General features: G+C 43.5%; 1 protein-coding gene and 1 long non-coding RNA gene across 7 annotated transcripts in view; one reads left to right on the top strand and one right to left on the bottom strand.

The window, feature by feature from the left end:
* Positions 1 to 6,618, top strand: part of LOC110985939 (uncharacterized) — a 16,751-nt gene extending 10,133 nt beyond the window's left edge. The window contains exons 3-6 of the long non-coding RNA XR_015423672.1: positions 529 to 611; positions 2,714 to 2,787; positions 3,106 to 3,253; positions 4,880 to 6,618. This is a non-coding gene — a long non-coding RNA (uncharacterized LOC110985939). The remainder of the gene's footprint in view (positions 1 to 528; positions 612 to 2,713; positions 2,788 to 3,105; positions 3,254 to 4,879) is intronic.
* On the bottom strand, positions 5,959 to 22,058 carry LOC110985940 (uncharacterized). Of its 6 annotated transcripts, XM_087131284.1 has the most exons (7): positions 21,872 to 22,058; positions 19,562 to 19,669; positions 16,794 to 17,253; positions 16,290 to 16,392; positions 15,250 to 15,428; positions 14,068 to 14,184; positions 5,959 to 8,705 (listed from the first exon to the last, which is right to left on the bottom strand). In XM_087131284.1, exons 3-5 carry the CDS (start codon positions 17,171 to 17,173, stop codon positions 15,399 to 15,401), a joined length of 513 nt encoding a protein of 170 aa, XP_086987410.1. In that variant the 5' UTR covers positions 17,174 to 17,253; positions 19,562 to 19,669; positions 21,872 to 22,058; the 3' UTR covers positions 5,959 to 8,705; positions 14,068 to 14,184; positions 15,250 to 15,398. The 6 variants fall into 6 exon arrangements, with proteins under 6 accessions (XP_086987410.1, XP_086987415.1, XP_086987426.1 ...); XM_087131289.1 differs by lacking the exons at positions 19,562 to 19,669; positions 21,872 to 22,058 and adding an exon at positions 18,939 to 18,967; XM_087131300.1 differs by lacking the exons at positions 19,562 to 19,669; positions 21,872 to 22,058 and adding an exon at positions 18,939 to 18,967 and having other exon boundaries at positions 16,794 to 17,250.
* Positions 22,059 to 22,082: the final 24 nt, after the last annotated feature.

Here is a 22,082-nt window from a genome sequence, read left to right as displayed (position 1 = left end):
ACACACAAAGGCCAATTACCATATGTACAAGAGCCAGGGTCTGCCTTCTTTCACCGTGTTTGCTCGAGCATGGGCCGAGAATAATAGCTGAAAAGCGGGCTGAGGGATCTCAATTTTTACAGCGGCTCTTACCGCTTCCCGGGGCGAAAGGGTTAAGGCTATGCAGATGGCAGAAGCTGGGGCAGAAAGTATAAGTAGTCCTCTTGTCATTGTAAAGGCCAATTGTTGAGTCCAGTATTATGTTGATTATTATAAAGGCACAAAAGGTGTCAATTGCTTGTTGCGCGCTGATGAAAGCTTTGGAGATGTAAACTATTTGGTATAAAAGTTGGAGAGTTATTTGAGATTCAGAAGATGCATTGAAAGTTTAAAAAACAAATAATTTTCTCTTGGTTAAGTGACAAATTCAGAAATGAACCCTCTTTTCTCTTGTTTATTTTCTCTTGTAGGCGTTTTGAAATAACATTACTTGAAGGATGTAATCATGACAACATTCAAAGCTGAAGGAAGGCATTGCTTTTATTATAGGAGAAAATCAGAGCGAGAGAGGATCATGGAGCAAGGAGTGAGCGATGTGTGGGTAGCATCACTCTCAAGAAAGCAGAATCTTAGTAAGTTCTTAACCGTGAGGAGGTTTACAGTGAGTAGCTGGATTGGCAGCCTCAACTTTATTCCTGTAATACTCATTTTCTCCTGCACTTCATTTGCCTCTTTTTATCTTGTTTTTGAATGCCAACCTCCCCAGACCTTTTAAATCCACAAGGAAATTTATGGAAGATTTAGCAGGATTAAGGAATGGTTGTGTTCGGTTCAGCAATTAGATTTTACTTGGGCTCGATGCTCATTGAAAAATTGGAAGAATGTATCACTCTTGAGAAGATTTTTGAGAATTCAGGGAGGTTCCAAGGAAACATTAGACAGTTTCAGCATCCAAGTTAATTTGTTTGTGTTCGTACACGTATTCGCATGACACATTACGTACACACTTACATATAAGGTTTGAAATGTTTAGTTTTGGCATGACTCACACATCCGTATGTGATGATGCACGCTGCAACGTAGCAACATTATTAGCACCAATTTCTTCAAAAACAAAATTTATATACCCTAAATTTAACTCAAAGACATGGCTATCCAATCAAATGATTCATCAAGTGTCTCAATACTAATAATTTTTGCTTTTAGGAACACAGTTTGGTACTAATAATGTGGTGTGCAAAACCGAACCTTCATACGTACCGGTTCGCGACCAAGTTGTTTCCATACGTCGTCCATGGGGCTTCTCCGCTTTATGTATAGCAACACAGCCTAAAGTGATGACGTCATCAGCAAAAAAGATACGGCTACGTGATACGCGAGTGAAACTGTCTACTGCCTTTCTGTGTTGCTTTTATGTCTTATTACATGAGTGACATTATTATCAGCTCAGATGAGTTGAGCCACCCGTAGAAAGACCAAGATGATTCTCACCTTAGCATGAGCACAGACTATAAAAGGACTTTGTCCAGCCAGGGACTCTGTATGAAAAGGGTCTAAATAACAGGAAATACTTCATCTGTTCCCTACAAACACCTTGCATTGTGACTTAAAGTTTCCAACAAATTTGACAATTCAAGGCAGTTGTTTTTTGAGAAAAATAGTGCACATTTCTTGATTTATTTGTGGGTGATTTCTTTCTTTGTTTCAGTTAAGAGAAGAAGGAAAAACAAGTCTGAAAATCCAAGTGACAAAAAGATAGAGGAAAAGCTGAAGGAAGGGAAATTTATTTCATCTTTTTTGGTTTTATTTTTGTATGAAGTCACTGGTCTGTTGTGGAAGATAAAGTCAACCCTTAGAGTCAGTGATGATTTTGTTTGATCTCCTTTTTGTTCCAATAGTTAAAAAACAAGCATAAGAGAATATCAAGTTCTAGTGTGGACTGGAGTGATAGCAGCTCTGACAGTGATGAGGAACAAGAACAAGGGGTGGAGAAAACAGCAGGTAAAACAGCCATCACTTTTCAGTCATGTTCATCATCGCATCACCGACACCACACTGCACATTGGACACTGGCATGAACAGTTTTCATTCTCACAAAATTACAACACTGTTAGGGGAATAAAGTTCGGGGAAAAAATGTGTAAAATGTTTTTAAGGAATGAAGTTAATCCTGTGGGTTATAGACACTTTTTTGATAAAATCCTTTCAACTAGTGAAATTAGGATAGGTGTATCTATAAAAGATATGCATGCGCAGTGTGCATGCAAGTCCACTTATTGTCACTTTGTGGTGGTGTTGATGATCCGTTTAGAAATCAGTTTTTGTTGTTACATTTGACCACTGCATAAGTGTGTTCATTTCCAAAGTGCTTACTGAAGAGCCCACCATATCTTCACTTACATAGCCATCAGTTTTTGCGATGTGTAAAGAACAGCAAGCAGTCACTGGATACTGCTGTTTTGTCAGTACATGGGTCAACTGGCTTAAGATAGATTGTGCTAATCAACTGGCTTTGGCTGACAGTAGTACATAAGTCTATGGGAAATAGCTGTAGCCACTTGCCTGTGGCTTAGCTATAGATATTGTTATCTCTAGCCTCAGCCATACCTTTTGAATAATGTCATGAAATTGACAACCTGTATAGGGGCATGTTGAAAACATTGAACCTGTATTTGCCAATGCAGACAAGTACAACCCCCACCTTCTCCTCTTTGTGTCTTTGAATTTTCACCAGGTGTTTTGAGGTCATTGCAGCGTGGTTGGTCTCCAGCCTGTGGGTTCATCGTCTGGCATCCCTGCTCTGATAGAGTAAACCATCTCTTGTTTGTTTCCCCACAAAATAACAAGAATAATGAACATGAGTTTGGTTCTCACAGCATTTGCTTGACTCATTAGTCCCTATGCCAACTAGGCCTCACCCAGCCTGTTACTCCCGGCACTGCACAAGAACCTAGATAGATTTCTGGATTTAGCACTAAAGATAATCTGATACAACAGAGAACAGGTGCTGAGAGGTTGAAACCTGTATATTTTGTTCACTAACAAAACAGAATTACATAATTAGTCTGTAAGAACATCAGGTTAACTTTTGTTAACTTTTTTGTGTGATGTTTTTCCTGTTTTCAGATTGGAGAAAGTCTTGTTGCCCGGTGTAGGTGCAGTAATGGCTTCTTACGTTAAGGCAAACATCTCTCATCATGATGAGATCAGATTGATCAGCTGTGGAATCTCCAAACTTGAGGATGCAGACCTGTTACATTATGACTAACAGCAGGTAAGAACTGAGTCTCGTGTGTTATATGCTAGCTTTTGGCTAATAAATATCACTGTATTCCTTTGCACTCCCTCTGTCCAGGTATTCATTGCTGCTATCTAGATATCCATGATATACTAACCCCAACAGTCCTCAATCCTTCACCTGTTGGAGGACTGAGGACTGTTAGGGCTAAAGCTGTGCTGGAATGTGGGCTTGAAATGCTTCATCAGTTTCACTGTACCCAGATGTTGCAACATGGAGTAGACACATTGTACCCATATATAGGTTTGATTGGTCCAGCCGTACATGAGGCATTTGAGGCCTTGCCATTTTATTTCAATAAAACCTTTGAAAATGCTTCTTAGTGTCTCAGTTGTCCTATTTAAATTTTTTGTTGTGTTATTTGAAAGTTTTCTATGCTAAGCAGTGTTTCCATAATTATGAGCAAAACTGTGATGTCATCCCGTGAAGAAAACTTCAGTGTAACATTAATTGTGAAAAGACAAATGCTTTTAGTTTGGTGACATAAATTTCTTTCTTGATGGTGATACATTGTTGCGTATTAAGAAATGGCTTAATAAACCTACAGGTATTTTTTTCTCTTTGGTGATTCATTGTTGCGTATTTCTCAAAAGTTGTTTCAGTGGGCAAATTTTGGTCTCACAAATTTAAGAAAACCCCTAAAATGAACCATATCCTTCTTATAGACATAAGGTACCTGTAGACTGACTAGAGTGGGTGCTAGACCATCATGTCATGAAAGTTGCCATTTTTAGTAACCATGAGTAAATTGTCACCGTTTGGACAAGAGACAAATTTGGCCCAAATAACCTCCTTTTCAAATTCAAATTTTTTTTTGGGCTATCTGCTGCCAATAACTTGGTGCAATTATTCGGACCAAGTTTACTCAAATAAAAGGGTGAAATTAGTTTTACCACTTTCACTGTCCATGTGTTATCAGCCAAAATTTCTTGTAAATATCACTCACTATCCAGACATTGCTCCCTAGACTACAGTTAGTTTGGCACCCAGGCATTGCCTTTTGTAGATGCAATAGTCTCTACGTATTTTAGGTCTTTGGTCTTCCCTGATTGACATCACAGTAACTGTGCCTTCAATTGTCTACAAAGGCATGGAAAATCTTGTTTAAAAAGCAGGGGTGAGATTTCTCAGCTTTTAAGCTGATTTCATCTTTTTTCGTTTTAGATTTCAGCTTTTTTTCCTCACTGGCTCTGTACAAAAGTGTACAAGATTTTCTCTGTTCAGCGTCTTTTATTTATGCCTTTTTTTCAGCTGTCATTTTTTCTATCATTGGTCAATCTCACCCCTGAAAAGGGTCACCTTTACATTAAATCTAAACGGGATATCTAACAGTTTCCCAACATTGAACGACATGTGTGATGTTAAATCTATTGCTAGTACCTCCATTAGTAAACAATGTCAAAGGAATTCTTCTGTAACAGATCATTTTTCTGACTGAAAAATCAATATGTGATGGACTTGTAGGGACTTCTTGTCAAACCAACAATACTGGCTGTTTTGTATGAAGTTCAGTGTAAGAATGAGGAGGATACAAGAATCCCGTCTTTGCTTCAGAAATGTCCGTTTCTGCTGCAGCTCATTTTTCTTTAATTTCTTCCCCAGATATCATCATATGGAAGTTGTGCATATGTACAAGAACCAGATCTACAGCATGGTTTAGGAGCAAGCCCTTGCCTCCAACAAGGAGAGAAGCAAGAGGGGGGATAAGATCCTTCTGGACTTGTGAGAGATGATTGGCAAGGAGGAGAGGAAGACACTTACACAGATGCCAGGTCTTGCCGCTATCACTGAGGAGGAACAGTTTGCCAGATTGCATGCAACATCCTCATTGGAATCTCAAGCAGTGATTCACAAAGGCAAGGAAAGGACTCAGTCTTCTCAGGTTCAGTTCCTTGTGTCTGCCTTCATGTTGGAGGTCTGTATGCAGTTGTACATGTATATGTATTGATAAACAGTAGAGCGCTACTGTAACAGACATGATGGAGATGCTCACAAAATGTTAAATATATACTGGCATTCCAAAAAGCGATTTTTAGTCCCTGATGCACCTGTTCCTAGCCAATTCATACCTGTGGTAATCTTTCTCAAAAGGATAAATGAGGATTTGGGGGCCAGTATTTCAAACTTGCACGCAACAATTTTAGTTAAAAAGAAAGAACACAAAAAAGTGGCCCTTGTGAGCATGCACAGGGAAGTTGGTCTGCATGAGCATCTGATCATATATGTACGTGTACCCACACAGGATACAGACCACGACGCATGTTGGCCGTTGTTCCTTCATGAGTAAAATTTCCGTCCACTTTTTAAGTTATCATCATCATCAGCCCTAAATAAATTTGTTTTACTGAGAATGCACTTTTAATGCTTGGTAAAAATGTACAGAAAATTTGGGAACGTTTAACTCCAAATTTTGTGAAAAAATGGATTTCATTCTGCTCCTCGAATCGTACTCAAAGATCATTCCAGGCAAATTTCATTCAAAATACTGTATGGATATGTAGTAGTTTCAATTCAAATATCTTATTTTGGCAACTTCCAACTCGTGCTAAGACATTATATCAGTACACTCAACCCCCCCAAAAAAACATGTGCAAAAACATCTCAAAATTCATACATTCTTGGGATGTGATTTAAAACTATGTTGTTTATGGCCTTTTTAAAGCCTAATGATCACAATTAAGACCCATATCATCCAGTTTTTTATTACATATTCTACCAAGTAGAAATTGTGAGCAACAATATAACATTTGTGGAAAATACAAGAAAAACAAAATAGCAGCTGCCACTGATTCAGACACCACTTGGTGTTTTTTTGTTAGAACAGGCTCTAGTTGGAAGAGGAAAATGCCGAGATATGATGGTTTTGCACTGACACAATTCATAAGTAATCGAGATGCTTAAGTTCAAAAACTGCATTCATAAATTTACACTGTAAATGTTAGGGTAGACATAATACTTTGGAACTAAATTATATGCTTTTAAAAACTGCAATGGTGCATTGCACGTCACATCTCTCCTTTTCTTGTTCAGGCATCCAGAATACCAGTACTGTACCCCCCCTGCATGTTTAAGCCCACTATAAAGTGCCCATTCTCATTTTAACAAGATTTTTCTTTTCCTCATTTTTTGGAAAAAGTTCTGTGTGCCGATGTATTTTCCAAGTGTAGATGCTTAGAGCAGTGGAAAAAAATATTTTTAGTTATCACAAAACTATTTAGTTTATTTAAAAAAATTAGAAATTGTCAGTGATTGTATGCAACAAAATGTCCATGTGTTATTACAGCTATTTGATTTATACATGCTCTTGCATTTGAAATAAATGTTAATTTAAGTCAACAGAACCTTTCTTTGGACTTCTATATGTAGAAAAGTAGTACTTTGTCACTTCACCCTTGCCTGACCTTAACCATTTCACTTTGCCTCATATGCATTTGTTTCCTGATTTTTTAGACTACATTTTGGACCCATCCCAAGCCCTGCCACTTTTAAACACACTCCTCCATGCTCCTTAATAAGTTTCTGAAAGTCCTTTTAAACACTTAAAAACCCCACTAGCAATACAGAGCATTATGAAGTAACCTTACCATTCAGCTCCATGGGATTCTACAAGCCCTGTCTTATACTGTTAGTCCCAAGCCCTCAGCCATCCACTCCACCCTTCTCATCAGCCCTCAGACTTCAAGCCCCTGAGGCTTCCACCCTTGCCGATCTCCAGCACAGAGTTTGGCTGAAAAATATTCTAAGTCCAAACAATGGAAGGTTTAACATTTAGAAACGAGCACATTTCTTCAAGAAAGAGCCGTGGCATAGCGGTTAGAGACCCTAACTGCTATGCACAAGGACCTGGGTTCAATTCCAGGTGGGCATGCACAATTTTGCTAAAAAACTTAGTAAAAAAAAAAAAAAAAAAAAAAAACCTCCTTTTCCAGGGACCCCAGCTGGATTTGAACCGGGGTCCCCTGGCCTGGCAGCCAGCAAGCTAGACCACCAGGCCACAGGCCTCTTGATGAATTTGTGTTCGGAACTTATATTTAAAGGTTAGGATTGCGCAATTTAAAAAATTAATATGCATAACTATCTACATAATATGTAAATAAAGCAAAAATTTAAATATGCAAAATACACAGACCTTCAAAATCTCAACTTGTATGAAATCCACTCCAAGACAGATTCTGCTAGCATTGAAACATCAGATCCTTTTTCTTTATTAAGAGCATGTTTGAGAAATTTTGGTAGAAAGTGTCTTGTTCCAGCTATAACCTTTCAAGGAACGTGATGGAAATTAAAATAATTCATTTCTCAAATGGAAAACTCACCCAGTAAGAAAAAGAAGTAAACTTTGGGAAGTTCAGAAAAAAAAATGCAAAGCACTGAAACTAGCAAGACTTACAATTCATTTTTTTAAGTTTCCTCCAGAATTTAAGAGTATGACTCAATATATCAGCCGCATTAAACGGTAGTCATGATCACTTTGTGCAATCTTGAATAGTATTAGTTATTTTGAAATTTCAACTCAAAGTGCATATTTTGTCTCCACTTTGTGTATAGTTCACCTGATGCACAGAATGCATAGCATTAATGGTTAGTTTGAGGCATGTTTTCACTCAACTACGACATTTGGAAACTGTGACTTTAACCACTTCATGCCGGGGCATTTTTCAATGTTGATGATGCTGGGCCAGCATGACTATCATTTTTTCCGTTTTCAAAATCCTTCAAGAATTCATCATTTCATTTAACAGTCGTTTATAGCCACACAAAGTAATATTTAGGTACTACTCTAAGTTGACAGGTGACCTTCATTGACGCCCGAGTATTTCAGCCAGGCCTGCAGCCTTGTAAACAGAGCCCAGATTGTGCGGTGTTAATATAACTGTCTTTTGTTCACGAACCTGGCTCAGTGCACTGCTGACCTCTTTTCAATAGGGGCCAGATTAGCATGCAGCGGTGCGGTGGTGGAGCACTTTTGTCCCCAGTGGTAATCCGCTCGCTTCCAATGCCCCAAACCCTGGTATACGGTTTCAAAACAAGGCTGGATTATCATCACTTTTGCGAGTGAAAAATGTCTGTAATGCCCAGCAGCCTGGTCTTTTGTTTGGAGTAAGGTCTTTTGTTACAAGGCCCTGTTTCCTTTGTCCGAGTTCGGAGACCCCGGCCACACATATAAAGCATACGTGTCTGGATCCGGAGTCCCCAGCAGGAAGTGGTTAAATACGCTTGCCTTTTGTCTACAAAAAAAAGTGTTACAAAATTTATCTTTCATTAAAAATCCTTGTTTACTATGTCACAATAATGCTGTAAACTTCTGTTTGCAAATCATTGAGTTTTAAGCACCCAGTTCGTTCTGGCTAAGTTTACGAGGGAAGTCCGTCCAAACACCATGGTAGACAGGGACAGCTTCACCCAGCTTGACTCGATATTCTTATGCCTGAATGGATGAAAAAAATGGCATCAGTCTCTTAAGGGCATTATATTGTAATATTAAGTTATTAAGAAGAAATAGCTTTATTTTAAAAAGTTCATTTCGTATGGCAACTTCAATTTTGTACATTTTGAATGATCTTCAGCAATTGAAAGCAATCTTGTTTACAATGTTTGCAAACGACTTTAGACAAACAAGAAATGTTGAAACTGTAACTCATACTTTCTTTTTCAAGTCAAACTTTGGAAGATTAACTCCATGCTATGTAGGACTACTTTGCATGAAATTTCTTAGAGCTAGAATTGATCTCTCAAGCCTGGATAATAAGAAGGTCAATTCTACCAACTGGATCATGTCATGTCCATGACAAGATATTTTACCCCTACTTGTCTCAATCCAGGGAAGAATGGGAATATGTTTGTAATAAAAACATAATGGGGGGTATTCAGCCCACTGTAGAATTTGAGAACATCTGGCTTGTCATTCTTTTCATAGTTGGCCATGATGGATCTAAAAGAATCTAGAAGAAAACTAGAAGAAGACTCTCAGCCACCTTGCACTGGCAGAGGTTAATCTCAGCCAGGGGTCACCTAAAGCCATCATGCACTAGTAAGAGTCACCCTTAGCCACATTGCACTGGTAGGGTCACCATCAGTCACAATGCACCGGTAAGGGTCTCCCTCAGCCACCATGCACTGGTAGGGGTCACCCTAAGCCACCAAGCACTGGCAGGGGTCACCATTAGCCACCGTGCACTGGTAGGGGTCACCCTCAGCCACCTTGCACTGGCAGGAGTCTCCCTCAGCCACCATGCACTGGTAGGGGTCTCCCTCAGCCACCATGCACTGGTAGGGGTCACCATCAGCCACCATGCACTGGTAGGGGTCACCATCAGCCACCATGCACTGGTAGGGGTCTCCCTCAGCCACCATGCACTGGTAGAGGTCACCATCAGCCACCATGCACTAGTAGAGGTCACCATCAGCCACCATGCACTGGTAGGGGTCTCCCTCAGCCACCATGCGCTGGTAGGGGTCTCCCTCAGCCACCATGCACTGGTAGGGGTCACCATCAGCCACCATGCACTGGTAAGGGTCTCCCTCAGCCACCATGCACTGGTAGGGGTCACCCTCAGTCACCATATGCACTGGTAGGGGTCACCCTCAGCCACCTTGCACTGGTAGGGGTCACCCTCAGCCACCATGTACTGGTAGGGATCACCATCAGCCACCATGCACTGGTAGGGGTCTCCCTCAGCCACCATGCACTGGTAGAGGTCACCATCAGCCACCATGCACTAGTAGGGGTCACCATCAGCCACCATGCACTGGTAGGGGTCTCCCTCAGCCACCATGCACTGGTAGAGGTCACCATCAGCCACCATGCACTGGTAGGGGTCTCCCTCAGCCACCATGCACTGGTAGAGGTCACCATCAGCCACCATGCACTAGTAGGGGTCACCATCAGCCACCATGCACTGGTAGGGGTCACCATTAGCCACCGTGCACTGGCAGGAGTCTCCCTCAGCCACCATGCGCTGGTAAGGGTCTCCCTCAGCCACCATGCACTGGTAAGGGTGACAATCAGCCACCATGCACTGGTAGGGGTCACCATCAGCCACCATGCACTGGTAGGGGGTCACCATCAGCCACCACGCACTAGTACAGGTCACCATCAGCCACCATGCACTGGTAGGGGTCTCCCTCAGCCACCATGCACTGGTAGGGGTCTCCCTCAGCCACCATGCACTGGTAGGGGTCTCCCTCAGTCACCATGCGCTGGTAGGGGTCACCCTCAGTCACCATGCGCTGGTAGGGGTCACCATCAGCCACCATGCACTGGTAGAGGTCACCTTCAGCCACCATGCACTGGTAGGGGTCACCCTAAGCCACCAAGCACTGGCAGGGGTCACCATTAGCCACCGTGCACTGGTAGGGGTCACCCTCAGCCACCTTGCACTGGCAGGAGTCTCCCTCAGCCACCATGCACTGGTAGAGGTCACCATCAGCCACCATGCACTAGTAGAGGTCACCATCAGCCACCATGCACTGGTAGGGGTCTCCCTCAGCCACCATGCGCTGGTAGGGGTCTCCCTCAGCCACCATGCACTGGTAGGGGTCACCATCAGCCACCATGCACTGGTAAGGGTCTCCCTCAGCCACCATGCACTAGTAGGGGTCACCCTCAGTCACCATATGCACTGGTAGGGGTCACCCTCAGCCACCTTGCACTGGTAGGGGTCTCCCTCAGTCACCATGCACTGGTAGGGGTCTCCCTCAGCCACCATATGCACTGGTAGGGGTCTCCCTCAGCCACCATGCACTGGTAGAGGTCACCATCAGCCACCATGCACTAGTAGAGGTCACCCTCAGCCACCATGCACTGGTAGGGGTCTCCCTCAGCCACCATGCGCTGGTAGGGGTCTCCCTCAGCCACCATGCACTGGTAGGGGTCACCATCAGCCACCATGCACTGGTAGGGGTCTCCCTCGGCCACGATGCACTGGTAAGGGTCTCCCTCAGCCACCATGCACTGGTAGGGGTGACAATCAGCCACCATGCACTGGTAGGGGTCTCCCTCAGCCACCATGCGCTGGTAGGGGTCTCCCTCAGCCACCATGCGCTGGTAGGGGTCTCCCTCAGCCACCATGCACTGGTAGGGGTCACCATCAGCCACCATGCACTGGTAGGGGTCTCCCTCGGCCACCATGCACTGGTAAGGGTCTCCCTCAGCCACCATGCACTGGTAGGGGTGACAATCAGCCACCATGCACTGGTAGGGGTCTCCCTCAGCCACCATGCACTGGTAGGGGGTCACCATCAGCCGCCATGCACTGGTAGGGGTCACCCTCAGCCACCATGCACTGGTAGGGGTCACCATCAGCCACCATGCACTGGTAGGGGTCACCATCAGCCACCTTGCACTGGCAGGAGTCTCCCTCAGCCACCATGCACTGGTAGGGGTCTCCCTCAGCCACCATGCACTGGTAGGGGTCACCATCAGCCACCATGCACTGGTAGGGGTCACCATCAGCCACCATGCACTGGTAGAGGTGTCCCTCAGCCACCATGCACTGGTAGAGGTCACCATCAGCCACCATGCACTGGTAGGGGTCTCCCTCAGCCACCATGCACTGGTAGGGGTCTCCCTCAGCCACCATGCACTGGTAGGGGTCTCCCTCAGCCACCATGCACTGGTAGGGGTCTCCCTCAGCCACCATGCACTGGTAGGGGTCACCATCAGCCACCATGCACTGGTAGGGGTCTCCCTCAGCCACCATGCACTGGTAGGGGTCTCCCTCAGCCACCATGCACTGGTAGGGGTCTCCCTCAGCCACCATGCACTGGTAGGGGTCTCCCTCAGCCACCATGCACTGGTAGGGGTCTCCCTCAGCCACCATGCACTGGTAAGGGTCACCCTCGGCCACCAAGCACTGGTAAGGGTCAACCTCAGCCACCATGTACTGGTATGGGCGACCATCAGCCACTATGCACTGATAGAGGTCTCCCTCAGCCACCATGCACTGGTAAGGGTCACCATCAGCCACCATGCACTGGTAGGGGTCACCCTCAGCCACCAAGCACCATTGGTACAAGTCTCCCTCACCCACTATGCACTGGTAGGGGTCACTATCAGGCACCATGCACTGGTAAAGGTCACCATTAGCTATCATGCACTGGGAGGGGTCTCCCTCAGCCACCATGCACTGGCGGAGGTCACTATCAGCCACCATGCACTGGTAGGGGGTCACCATCAGCCACCATGCACGGGTAGGGGGTGACCATCAGCCACCATGCACTGGTAAGGGTCACCCTCGGCCACCATGCACTGGTAAGGGTCAACCTCAGCCACCATGTACTGGTATGGGCAACCATCAGCCACTATGCACTGATAGAGGTCACCCTCAGCCACCATGCACTGGTAAGGGTCACCGTCAGCCATCATACACTGGTAGAGGGCACTGTCAGCCACCGTGCACTGGTAGAAGCCACCATGAGCCAAAATGCACTGGTAGGGGGTTACTATCAGCCACCATGCACTGGTAGGGGCGACCATCAGCCACCTTGCACTAATAGAGGTCACCATCAGCCACCATGCACTGGTAGGGGCGACCATCAGCCACCTTGCACTGATACAGGTCACCATCAGCCACCATGCACTGGTAAGGGCCACCATCAGCCACCTTGCACTGGCAGGAGTCTCCTTCAGCCACCATGAACTGGTAGAGGTTACCATCAGCCACCATACATTGGTAAAGGTCACCATCTGCCACCATGCACCGGTTCGGGGTCACCATCAGCCACCATGCACTGGTGGGGGCCACCATCAGCCACCATGCACGGGTAGGGGGTGACCATCAGCCACCATGCACTGGTAAGGGTCACCCTCGGCCACCATGCACTGGTAAGGGTCAACCTCAGCCACCATGTACTGGTATGGGCGACCATCAGCCACTATGCACTGAAAGAGGTCACCCTCAGCCACCATGCACTGGTAAGGGTCACCGTCAGCCATCATACACTGGTAGAGGGCACTGTCAGCCACCGTGCACTGGTAGAAGCCACCATGAGCCAAAATGCACTGGTAGGGGGTTACTATCAGCCACCATGCACTGGTAGGGGCGACCATCAGCCACCTTGCACTGATAGAGGTCACCATCAGCCACCATGCACTGGTAGGGGCGACCATCAGCCACCTTGCACTGATAGAGGTCACCATCAGCCACCATGCACTGGTAAGGGCCACCATCAGCCACCTTGCACTGGCAGGAGTCTCCTTCAGCCACCATGAACTGGTAGAGGTTACCATCAGCCACCATACATTGGTAAAGGTCACCATCTGCCACCATGCACCGGTTCGGGGTCACCATTACCCACCATGCACTGGTAGGGGCCATCATGAGCCACCATGCACTGGTAGGGGTCACCATCAGCCACCATGCACTGGTAAGGGTCAACCTCAGCCACCATGCACTGATAGGGGCCACCATGAGCCACCATGCACTGGTGGAGGTCACCTCCACCCACCATGCTCTGGTGGAGGTCTTCCTCAGCCATCAACAGGTAGGGGTAACCTTCGGTCACCATGCAGTATTTCTATTCTCTACGAGCAAGGAATGTCGGAGGCTTACAATAGATATAGATAATATTTGCAAGTGTTAGAAGATATTTAACAGAAAAATATAGGATAAGATTCCTTCGAAAAATCAAAACTTCAGGTAAAACCTGAGGCAAGATTGACTGATAAACAAGGATACTTTGCCAAGGCTGGATTTGCGCCGCGGAGATGTTAATTAATTTGGGTTTTTTTTGCCCTGCACGACGTGTAATACAACACTGTACACTCAGAGTATGACAACATCATTTACCTTTCTATTGGAGACTAAGACCAAAGGGGAAATCTCTGGAAGCCAAGTTGTCTCCATGATAATGAAGTAGAGCTGTCTGCACGATAATGAAGGATCTTGCTCTGTCACACTACCTACCTGCAAAAAGACAAGGAAGATGAATTAATAATACCAAAAAACAAGAAATTCTCATTAAACCTTTGAATAATTACAATACTGCTTTTGCTTACATTAAAGAACCCACATGAGAATTTTGCTGAAGAAGTGTGATGTCAAAACTGTACTGTAAGACTGGACAGTTACGTCAACCAAAATATAGGTCATACATGTGCAAAAGCTCATTGGCAGGCACGCCAATTCTCTTATCAAAATCCCGAGTTGCAATCTAATGTTAGGCAATCGATTCTGAGTGGGCTCCTAAAGCAGGAATTAAATACGGTTTTGACCATTTGTTTGAGTTTTGGGTTGGGAGATCAATTCATTTTTCTTCTGAAGAGAATACCAAGGAAATGTCAATTTTTTTCTTTTTTATCAAATAAGAACAGGGATATGGTGGTGTGGTTGGTTTGTGTTTATGGTATTTCTTCTTCAAATTGTCTGAATGGGACAGGTGCTCAGTATTAATGATTTGTTGTTTTTTTTCAGGAGTTTAAAACCCACTTTTAAAAAAGATGATTGTTTTTCTTGCATGATTTCTCTTTGGCAATGCGCATTTGGCACGGATGACAGGAATGCGTGATCAGTGCAGTGCATTTAGATAAAGATGACCGATAACGTCAGCTTTCAATTGTGTGCTCCAGGATCTGTAAACACTTGTTATAAATGTGTAGCGGGCATAATTTGATAATCATGACACCTGCTTACATGATTTATTTTTTCACTAGTTTACACCATTTTATTGTCAGCCAACCAGTGGAGATTTCCGGCTAAGATAGCGAAAAGTTTTCACATGCTGTACGAAAATACAAATATCCTCACTTTAAAGAATATATATGTATAAAAATAACGGGATAAACCCAGGGATTCTACTCACAGAAGATAGTTATTAATTAACAACAAAAATAAATAAAGGGCGTAGCTTGAAGATGTGTTGGAATTAGGGATGACTTGTCTTGGCTTCACTTGGCAATAAGCTGGGGAGCTTGCAGTTAAAGGACTTGCAGTTCAAGGGGGCTTGAATGAATTCTGAGGAACATTGGCTACCTGCAGATGGTGTGCAGGGCTCGATTGCACAGTCTCTCCTTCCCCGGCTTGAGTATTTTCTGGTGTGGGGAAGAGAATTCATGTGACTCCACTCCAAGTCACTCACTGTCCAGCAGTATATGCAGCTCAATAGGCTCACTGATGTTACCCTAGTGCCTCAGTACTAGTGGTGTCTTTGCCTAGAGCAGGACAAATACATGTACATGTATGTAATTGTGGCAGGTTCAATGCAAGGAGAGATCACAGAGACAACAGAACAGTCTCTGTGGAGTCCAGTAGCCAAGTGGAGTGGAGGGTCACTGGCCACTGAATTTATCTGCTTCTCCTCAAGGACCCTTGTGGTTGGTTGCAAGTTCTGCTACCAACCTGCCAACACCTGCTGCCAAGCAACCCACACATCTCTAAGAAACTACATGACCTAACTCTGGGGGAGTTAAAATTTAAAAAAAAAATGGGGGGCACAAAATTCATCCTCTTAAAAATGGGTTGCTAACAATGCTTTTCAAGGGAACAAAGTCACAAAACCTGTCCATTGTAAAAGAAATTCGTACCGTGCGATTTTGCTGTAACAGATTCTCTTCCCAGAGGAGTGTGCACATTTTGCTGGGAACACACACGTGTGTTTGTTTTAACTGGAGTTACGCCACAGCCTAGTTCATACCGGTAGTTATGAAAGTCGCTTACATAGAGCGGTGTAAAACATTCTCTTTTGACAGCAGCAAAATACCCAACACAGGAACAAATAAAAATGAAGTTAATCATAGCTTTTTCCGGATGGAAAGATTTTGCTCTTTTCAGGAAGAAAAGGTGAAAGAAAGTCTTTTGACTGTCACGTTTATGGCAAGAATGCAGTAGGTTGCAGTAAAATACGAAATCTGTTTTTTCTATTTCAAATGTTCACTAGACGAAGTAGGGATGGTTAGAGAAAGTTTGTTTCTTCCAATCTTTTTGTCAGTCACTGTCACAACCCTTTGTATCTATCCTGTTCACCACCTTGACCCTGCTTAGATGTAATATCACTGCTATGCAAGGTAGCTTACCTTGGATTTAAGCATCTGAGGTTTTTCAACATGAATAGCATATCTGGAAGTAGAGGTATCTCCATGGTGAAGAAGGAAGGTGCTCTCTGTCACACACTGTTCGCTGTTTGACTGCAACAATGCGAGGAACAGTAATCACAAGAAATATGTAAATTTTAAGTAAACTGAAGTAAGTTGTAAATCGGCAACTCTTCAACTCCGTAACTTAAATGAAAGCACGGTTCTCCGAGCTTTAGATTTTAAACTCAATGAGGACTGATGAGCATACCGAAATGGGAAGAGGGCAGGACAAAACCTTAGCAAGGCCTTTGGGGCCTCTTCAGGACCCTACCAGCATTTTTTCAGTTCAGGCCTTGTGCATTCCTGAGCATCTAAGAGGTGGTATTTTGTTTTGAATTTTCATAAAATTAAAAAACAGGTTCAAGTGTCAATAAAGCAGCTTTTTTCATCAAGATACTGTTGTGTAAGATGAAATATTCAAGAATGTAAATGTAAATTTTATACCTGGTTGCCTCAAGATGACCGGCTGATTGTTGGTTGTCTAGCACGACTGGCTCAAGATGACTGGCTGATTGGTGATTGTCTAGCATGACTGGCTCAAGATGACTGGCTGATTGGTGGTTGTCTAGCATGACTGGCTCAAGATGACTGGCTGACTGGTGGTTGTCTAGCATGACTGGCTCAAGATGACTGGCTGATTGGTGGTTGTCTAGCATGACTGGCTCAAGATGACTGGCTGACTGGTGGTTGTCTAGCATGACTGGCTCAAGATGACTGGCTGATTGGTGGTTGTCTAGCATGACTGGCTCAAGATGACTAGCTGATTGGTGGTTGTCTAGCATGACTGGCTCAAGATGACTGGCTGATTGGTGGTTGTCTAGCATGACTGGCTCAAGATGACTAGCTGAGTAGTTGATTGGATTGTAGAATTCAGTCTAGGCCATGTTTTTACTCTTCCAAACTGCTATGTAAATTTATGAATAGAAAAAGTTTTCCATACTTCACACCTACAGATACATTTTCAATTAAGTGTATTTAAAAAGCAACATTTGCCAGTTTAAACATCAAGCACAATAGTAAATGAACACATTGATCTAATTGAGTTTGCTACAGACACAAACCATACTTTCATCATGATAATGTATGATGTTTAAGGAATATTTGATACAATGAGTATTTGAGAAAGATCCTGCTAGGACTGAACGTCACGCCCTCTCACTTTTTCAAATATTTCTTAAGTTAAAGAAACCACAACCCTTAATTCAGCCCTGGCCAAGTATTACTTGGTTTACAACTTTTGGCCATTAACATGTACTACAGTAAACTCCGACTAAGTTGACATTGAGTAACCTGTCATATCGTCCAAGTCGGCCATTTGACAAAAGTCCAGATCATCTGTAATGCATTTCCATTGAAAATTTTATTTCTAAGTCGGCATTTATAAGTCGTCATTTCACATAAGTCGACATGATTTTCTCGGTCCCTTTTTCCACAAACCACAAAAATTCCTTTGTGTAAGTCTGCATTAAAAAAAATCATGCTTTACGGTATCAATTTCATTCGCCGCGCGGCTGCCAAAAAGTGTCAAGTGACAAGTCCCATACTGCTTGACTGATGTCTGTTTAATGACAGCGCAGGCCGTGGTTGATAATTGGCCAGCATGAGTACATCAATACCAGTAAGGGCCGGCGACAATTTAGACCCGGTTTGAAAAGGGCCCCCCGGTAAGCTCGCCCTGTTGCAAAAACCCCTTTCATACCGGCCTGGCTACCAGCCTGGCTACCAGCCTGGGATGCTGGACTGGTTGTTGATCTCGAACTTCTCCATCCTGGGGTCTATTGTTTGCAAGTACTGGTATATGTAATCTATCCCAGAGGAACCTGCTTGTGGTTTTCAATCCTTCAGCTCTATACAATGTTTACACTAATCTGCTTAGACCCCTATTCATCTGTGGAAACATGTTGGGGGAAGCCTTTCATCAGGGACTTTGAAATGGCGATGTGCAGACAGGCCTTATACCGGCCTGGAGTAGCCTGAATACCAGGCAGGCATTATACAGGCTGGGCTACCGGGGGGGGTCCCTTTTCAAACCGGGTCTAAATGGTCGCCGGCCCTAACCCCTCTAGCGCTACACGTATACGCTCTGTCCATTTTGGGGGTCACCTTATTGAACGAACTTAACCAATGCATGTGTGCGGATGAGTGTGTTTTCTTTACTGCAACAGTATCACCTACATGTACTTACTGCACTATCGAGTCGTGATATGATATGCAAGTGGCTTGCTGTCCTTGCTTCATCCTTAGGGGCACATGATCAATTATCAAATTTGCAGCCCGTGAGGATAACAATTGAAAACAAATTTGCTGGGATCAACCACGGAGATAGAAATAAACCAGGGTAAATCAAAGCCATGGAATTAGTGCAAGGAATCATAATGTACACAGGCAGTACATGTGTACGTCTAAGTCAGCAAAATGATGATTTATAACACAAGTCGGCATTCACATAAGTCGTCATAATTTCTTGAGTCCCGAGAGTGCCAACTTGGCCAGAGTTTACTGTAATTTGAAGGCCAAATGTCTCTTACCTATTTGAGAAATAAATGAATGGAACAATGGCAATACATGTAGATTTGGTTAAGCTCTTACTTGGTTCTCAGGGGCTTCCTAACCATCGTACATGTATCTCTGTGCAAGTTATATTGTGAAACTTGGTGCATCAACATGGCTAGAAGACGGTTGGTTCCTGGTTGACTGACTGGCAGGCAACTGGTTGATTGGTTGCTGACAAGGTGGCTGGGGGATGGTAAAGTTCCTGGTTGGCTGGCCGACAGACTGGTAGGTTCTCAACGTAGTAGTACATGTGGTTCTGCCAATTATTACTTCAGAGTTTATAGCTCATTTGACAAACAGAAACAAACAAGAGCATGCACAATTTACTCTCCATGAATGTTTACATAAACATACTGGTATTTGTTTCATAATTGTGGGGACGACACAAGTTGAAATATAGATGTTGTGGGGACCAAGTTTTCATTCCTACAACTCGCTCTATCCTGGCTTCCTAACTAACCCCCCCAATACCAAAATTGACCAGTTTCGGCCAGCTACTGCCCTGCCTAAGGAAAAGTGGTTGGATGGTAGGACAGCTTAATTCCTGTCACTCAGCCAGAGGTGATTATGACATCTGCTAAAAGTCTTACAACCGGGAGCCAAAGCTAACCTAGCTGGTTACTGACTGCATCATTATATTTTGTTCCAGATGAACTCACCCCATCTTACAAGAATACCAGTCTTGTTGGATCTGAATGTAGTATCTGATGCCAGCAGCTAGGTCACAGCATTCTGCAGAATCGTCTCCATTTCAGAGATGGAATCTCCTGCAAAGCATGTGACTGGTTTAGTGGGTATAGGTACTAAAGAAGGACAAACAAGACATATCCCTAGAGCAAGATGACTGTAAAGATTGTTAAACAGCAAACCAAATCATGAGCACTACCTACGATTACGGCTGTATTTGAATCTAATGTAGGGGCAAAGTAAGAAAAAACAGTGCCCACCGGTTTGCTAAGGTGCTGAATTTTCAGCCCCACTGGGCCTTCATTGGAGCTGTGGGGGGACTAGTGGTTTGAATGCAGAAAAGTCCACATTCAAACTGCCGGGTGTCCGTGTTCTAATCCGGAATATGCGTCGAGCGTCTGATGTTGCCATGGTTAACGCACACACACACACGTCGTCACAAGTGTGTGGTGCCTTGGTGAAGGGGCGCACTACAGGGTATCTGAATCTGTTGTCTTGTGTAGATTTCATTGTTACACAAGCACACAATCATGCCAACTAGATACAAATCCAACATCTGCTTCATTTAAATACATTCACTTTGTACAAACAGACAGCTCTTCAGCAAACATGTCCACTTGCCTGACATGAAGTTACTGATAAAACAGCCATTGAGATCTTTGAGTTATCACCATCTGGTTCCTAGACTGATTTGGGGTTAAGTTGCAGACCCTGTTTCCTTAATAGAATGAAAATTTGCATCTCAATGTTTTGACTCACTTGAGTAGGTAACGATGATACTTGTGGAATATCTTCACAATTAATTTTGTGGAAATCTGCCATAGTTGTGAATTTTGAGGGAACTTACACTGCATGGGGCAACATTGATGACAACAACACAAAAATGCACACAATGAAAATAAACATGGTAACAATGTCTAAGCTAGTTTGGTAGAAAATCACTGAGGGCTGCTGAAATATTCCATTATGAAGCCATTTTGTGCAAATCTACCCTTGGCTGCCAGTACACTCTGGTATTGCAGTGTCAATGCGAGTGCCGATTCCCACGGCTAGTTATCAGAAAATCACAAAGGAAAATTGCATTTTCTCTCAATGTACTGTTCTAAAATTACCGAATAAAGGTCAAAGTTTGAGAGAACTTTGCCCGAGGTGACACACTTTTGTTGATCGACAGTTTTAATTTGAAATGGAGGCGTTTAATTTGCAACTACACAATCCAGAGAGATTCTGACTCAGTTTATCGCACTAATTAGGAACAAATTGATTAGCAAATGAATGACAGTGATGAGACGACAAAGTAGAGACCAAAATTTCATGAATGGGAACACTAGGGTTTAATGTTGCTATTCCGTAAAATATCATACTGCTTGGGTGAATGAAGCCGTATGAAAAGCAAATGGCTCATGAATTTTTTTCACAAAGTATCTCTGAAGCACCCAAATGTGGCGAGCCACCCTAATGGCACACTTGGATTTTTTTACCTCTAGTGACTCACTGGAGCAATATTTTTACCTTAGATTTCATACATGTACACTGTAATAAGTGAAATTTCATCAAAATCCCAATATTCTGATTCAAATATATTGATTTTACTCACCTACTACAAAGTTCCAATTAAATTTTATTTTGGCTTGACTTTTTTCTGAAGAGCAAAATGGACTCTTTTAAAATAATAATAATACGAGAATAATCCAACAAATTTGTGTTTACATGTACTGATGTAGGTGTGCAAGTGGAGGTAATCATACTCCATGTGTTCTTATTCCTCCATAGTTAGAATTAATCCACTTTTAAAAACTTCTCAATTATTAGGAGGGTTTTCTGAAAATTTTTCAAGTGCACCACTTTGGCATAGGTTTCTTGCCCCATTTCCGGACGCTGCCGTTTTTTAATTTCGGATGAAATTTCATGACACTGAAAATTTGAAATTGTTCACAAAGGTTCAACAGCATGAATAAAGGTTCTAACCCAAACAGATTTTTAATAAAGCGGTCTAGTAATGTAGGCCTATGTCTATCCCATGGTCGTTGTCTACACTGAAAAAACAACCTCAGTGAGCTAGCCTTTAGAGGAAAGTCTCGTATGAACGTAGTGCACCACGCGTACGCATGGCCGGGCGAACACGTGTCGAGTGCAGAGCTAACAATATAATACATTCATTTAAAAGGGAAATCTCCTTCAATGTGGTTATTCCCTATGTGTTATTGTTGTAGAATATGTATTAAAAACATAAACAGTTTCAATATCCCCTAAAATTACGGGTATTCCAACAACAAACTTACTCTCAAACAAATCGAAATTTCCACTGACATGCCGCCATTCACCGTTTTTTCCTGTTTTTAACACTGATGGCGCTGTTACAGCTTACCGTAAGTTCCAAAGTCGGCCGGCCTCGCGCATCCCACCTAGGCCACACGTGGAAACATACACTCGAGCTCACGTAACAATAATTGATAAAAAAAAGAAGAGATCATTCAAATATTAAAGAGACTG

This window comes from Acanthaster planci, linkage group LG02 (genome assembly GCF_054643075.1).
Source record: "Acanthaster planci isolate LZ-2023a linkage group LG02, COTS_SCS, whole genome shotgun sequence".
Lineage (NCBI taxonomy): Eukaryota > Metazoa > Echinodermata > Asteroidea > Valvatida > Acanthasteridae > Acanthaster > Acanthaster planci.
Note: the sequence above shows the minus strand (reverse complement) of the source record. Positions and strands in the feature narration are given on the sequence as shown.

Excerpts from the sequence above, each read along its gene's own strand:
- LOC110985940 (XM_087131284.1), bottom strand. The coding sequence starts at position 17,173 with ATGCTAGACAACCACCAATCAGCCAGTCATCTTGAGCCAGTCATGCTA. Across the intron at positions 16,393-16,793 it reads GGTCATCTTGAGGCAACCAG|CGAACAGTGTGTGACAGAGA; the intron begins GTATAAAATTTA and ends GCAGTCAAACAG. Across the intron at positions 15,429-16,289 it reads CTCAGATGCTTAAATCCAAG|GCAAAGACACCACTAGTACT; the intron begins GTAAGCTACCTT and ends GTCCTGCTCTAG.